Source organism: Rhizophagus irregularis, chromosome 9 (assembly GCF_026210795.1).
Source record: "Rhizophagus irregularis chromosome 9, complete sequence".
Lineage (NCBI taxonomy): Eukaryota > Fungi > Glomeromycota > Glomeromycetes > Glomerales > Glomeraceae > Rhizophagus > Rhizophagus irregularis.
The window spans coordinates 978,780-979,929 of record NC_089437.1 but is presented as its reverse complement, the minus strand read 5'-3'; the positions used below and the strand labels follow the sequence as shown (position 1 = coordinate 979,929).

The window sequence follows — 1,150 nt, the reverse complement described above, 5'->3', positions numbered from 1 at the left end:
ATCACAATATCTTGAGTATTAGGATTCCAAAAATATTTACTAATATAATATTGATTATTATATACAGTCATTTGACCTTTACGTGAAGTCAACTTACACTGTGTATTCCGTTTTGTATAATAATTATAGAATATCTTCAGCTAAAATAAAAAATTTTATTTCATTAATTTATCTATGATTTATTAAATAACTTCGTATAGAATTTTATATGTTACCTCGTGTAGCCCCTTAGATGTGATGTTTTTAGAATTATGAAGTTTTTTAATAATTAGAGTCAAAGTGTAATTTTTTACTATTCCATCCAGTAATTGGACCATCAGTCCAAGTAGCTTTATAAATCTTACTAAAACCTCCTTCAGCAATAAATTCTATATTTGTGAATTGATCATAAGGAACAAACATCATTTTCCCTTCTTCCTTGACAAGATTTGTTTGTGTATATCTGATAAAATCATCAATAATTTTGTTCCCACTAGGTTTAAATAATGATTTCATTTTATAACAAGTGCGACAAATCTTATAACTTTCATTTAAAGGTTTCCTTCTTTTATTACATTCATTACATTTCTTATATATCTTTCTTTTGAGTTTTGGTCTAAATGTTATCTGAATTGATGATGTTTCTTTCATTTGATATTAAAATATAACCTTTATTTATTAATTGGTTCATGATTATTTAATTCTTTTTTTTGAACTTATTTTATATATTACAATTATTAAATAGAAATAAGATTTCATATGATATCTTAATAATATTAAAATAGTATTAATTTAATGTTTAGACGATATCAAAACAATATTAAAAAAGGTCATTAAAATATAATCTTAGGATTAGAGTTTGTATCCGTCATCCGGATATCTGATTTTGCATTTATCCGTTAATTCAGATATCCAGACAATTTATCCGAATATAATTCGGGTATCTTAAATTATCCGAATATCCAAATATTTTTGCAGAGATAATTCAGGCTAAATTTATAATTCCGACCAGAATAATTATGACTGGTAAGATGATCATTTCCTTTTTTGGAGAAAGCATTACAAAATAATTTTTCTCAAAAACCGAAATTTCCTTTTGAAGATATTGTGTAACAGTAATTTCCAAAAAGGCAATAAAATTTAACATTATTCCGGCCAGCACTATAAAATT

At 24.6% G+C, this 1,150-nt stretch overlaps 1 protein-coding gene across 1 annotated transcript; it reads right to left on the bottom strand.

Moving 5' to 3' along the window:
• Positions 1-261: 261 nt before the first annotated feature.
• On the bottom strand, positions 262-630 carry OCT59_029236 (uncharacterized protein; the record flags this gene model as incomplete). Its single annotated transcript, XM_066142457.1, has 1 exon — positions 262-630. The coding sequence occupies one exon, from the start codon at positions 628-630 to the stop codon at positions 262-264; it is 369 nt and encodes a 122-aa protein (XP_065994572.1).
• Positions 631-1,150: the final 520 nt, after the last annotated feature.